This window comes from Leptopilina heterotoma, unplaced genomic scaffold, assembly GCF_015476425.1.
Source record: "Leptopilina heterotoma isolate Lh14 unplaced genomic scaffold, ASM1547642v1 Lhet_112, whole genome shotgun sequence".
Lineage (NCBI taxonomy): Eukaryota > Metazoa > Arthropoda > Insecta > Hymenoptera > Figitidae > Leptopilina > Leptopilina heterotoma.
In genome coordinates, this window is record NW_025110831.1 from 571,331 (window position 1) to 574,251 (window position 2,921).

Here is a 2,921-nt window from a genome sequence, read left to right on the forward strand (position 1 = left end):
CCTATAGTTATAAGAAATATTTTTAATTATTTTTCAACTCCGAGAACACTTGTCGCATCTTTTATATATGGACATTTATTTCTTCTTCTTAATAATTATTGAGGAATTTCCGACATTTTTTTCTGACGATTTTGAATATCGATTAATTAAATATTATTATCGTTTTATTTTATATTCAAAAATGATAATAATTAACTAGCTTTTTTTTCTTTTACTTAAAAATAAAACCCGTATTTTTAAATTTTTTACTATTCACGCAGTAAAACAAAATTTTGATAATTGAAATTTCAAAAATTAATTTCCAGTTAATTACATAATTAACTTCAAACAGATAATTTATTTATTGGGTCAAAAAGAATTAATCTTTCAATTAAAGAATAATTTTTACAATTGAAAATTATTTATGTTATTGACAATAATTTGTATAATTGAAAATAATTTTTGAAATTGAAACTAAAAACTGAAAATAGAAATTGAAAATAGCGATAATAAAAATGAAAAACTGAAAATGGTGAATAAAGATGAAGAACTGAAAGTAAAGAAGCAAATAAAAATTCTACGATCGATTCTAAATCTAAAAATTAACTGAAAAGTGTTTCTTTTCAAATCGCAATTTTTCCTTCAAGGGTGCAAATGACTTTTTAACAATTGTTAATACTTCCGATTATATACTGATTAATGGAGGCGAATTATAAACAGTAAGAAACTGATTTATATAATTATTTGAATTCCAATTCAATTCTTCTTTTTTTCTCTCATTTTTTAACTATCTGACCTTTTTTTCTCTTTTTTATTCTTCTTCTTTTCCTCAAGTATGTAATTATCGATGTCGAGGGTGGCAGTTGGTTTTTTTTTTCTCTTTTTCGCTCATTTTCTTTTTTTTTTAATCCTTGGTCGGTGAAGCAATATCCTTTTTATTTTCCGTCTCCACTGGCAGCTCGGATTCATTTTTAGATGCGTCGTTGGCCACCAATAAAAGTGGCAAACCACCCAGCACCATACAAGTGCCCATGCACAAGAAGCAAGCACTGTAACTTCCTGTCACGTCCCTCAAGAACCCTGAAAATCAATTTAAAACCATTACTACAAAAATTTCTTACTCGTGACTTTAACATTCACCATTATCATCATCATTCAATTTTCATTCATTCTCATTTGTCTTAAAATAAATATTTTTTCCTCTCTTCCTTTTTTTCACCCTCTGAGTAAAATTAAAGGAATTTTTTAATTTCCAGTGGTTTTATTAGAGAAATTAAACAAGTGAACAAGAAAATAAATAAATAAATTGGTAAATAAATAAACAAATGATAATAATAATAATATTTCTAATATTACTAATTTTTCTAATTTTTCCCCGAATTATTCTTCTTTTCATGTTATATTTTTGTACAAATATTGTCGCCAGAAAAATTTAGCAAAATTATATTATTTTTCACATTTTTGATAAAAATATTTTATCCTAAATTTATAACTTTAATAATATCAAATCTGAAAAAATTAAATTCTTTTAAAGAATTTTATGAAAATTTAAAAATAGAATAAATAATTGAATTTTGTAAAAAGAAATTTTAATAAATTTTATGGAAATAATTGAATTCTTTCGAATTTTTGAAAATAGGTAATTAAATTCTTTCGAGATTTTCTTTTAAAATTGAATTACAAATAATTGAATTCTTCGGATGAATTTTATTAATTATGAAAACAATTAAATTCTTGCAACGAATTTTATTTAAATTTTTCAAATTTTTGAAAATTATTCAATTCTTTCGTGATTTTTTGTTAATATTAGGTATATTAAAAGTATAATTAAATTCCTTACGGAAATTTAATTAAAATTTTTGAAAATAATTGAATTCTTTCGAGAAGTTTTACTGAAATTGAATTGAAAATAATTGAATTCGTGCGGAATTTTTTATTAATTATGAAAGAATTAAATTTCTTTTTCCAAACGAATTTTATTTAAAATTTTTTTTTCAAATTTTTTTTTTAGAAAAATTTAATTCCAAATTTTCTTTTGTTCAAATTTATTTGTGTTTAATCTTAAGGTAATATTAATTATGTAAAAAATAATTTCCGATATCACTAAGGGAAATAAATTAAAATTTTCCAAAATTTATAAATTTTGAAAAGTTATAATTTAATTCAGTTTAAATAATCTTTGGAAATAATAATTTACTGAAATTGAAATTGGAAAATTAATTTAAATTTTTTTTGAAAAACTTTTTTTATTTTATTTTTTATTAAAAAATTTTTGAAAAAAGAAAAATTAATAAAATTCGTAATGTTTGTTTTCTTTAATCTTTTTCCCGAATTAACTTGGGAATTTTTTTTAATATTTTTTGTTCTGGATTTTTTTTGTTTTTGAATCGTATCAATTTTGTATAAAAAATATATTATTATCAGAAAATTGATTAAACAATTAAATTAAAAAAAACATAATTTTCTTGTGTTATATTAATTAAAAGCCAATTTTTAAAAGGAAAATAAGTTTATCAATTGGGGGTAACGGTTAAAATTAGTGTTAAATCATTCTACCATTTACCCTCATAAAATTTAAAGTAAATTAAAACCATTTTCCAAAAAAAATTATTTCGAAATTTTTAAAATTATTTAATGTCTATTTTTTTTTTTTATTTTTTCTGTTGACATTAAATTAAATATGGAATGTTTTGGAAAATAAATAAAAAATTTGAAAAAAAATTTGATCAATAATTGGAAATTTCCGGTATAAAATTAAAATTTTTGGAAAATAATTTTTGCTTTTATTATTTTTGTTGCGATAATTTTTTTTTAATTTTATATAGAATTTTTTTTGACAAATCATTAATGTGTAAAAGTTTGTTTATGTTACCTTACATTTTAAATTGGGGGAAAGAATTATTTTAATAAACGGGGGGTAGTTACCGGTATTTATTTTAAAA

General features: G+C 20.8%; 1 protein-coding gene across 1 annotated transcript; it reads right to left on the reverse strand.

The window, feature by feature from the left end:
* Window positions 1-793: 793 nt before the first annotated feature.
* LOC122505006 (monocarboxylate transporter 12-like) lies at window positions 794-1,062 on the reverse strand (the record flags this gene model as incomplete). Its single annotated transcript, XM_043616404.1, is given in 1 exon segment — window positions 794-1,062. A coding segment is annotated over 1 exon segment (179 nt), but the record flags the coding sequence as incomplete, so codon positions are not given.
* Window positions 1,063-2,921: the final 1,859 nt, after the last annotated feature.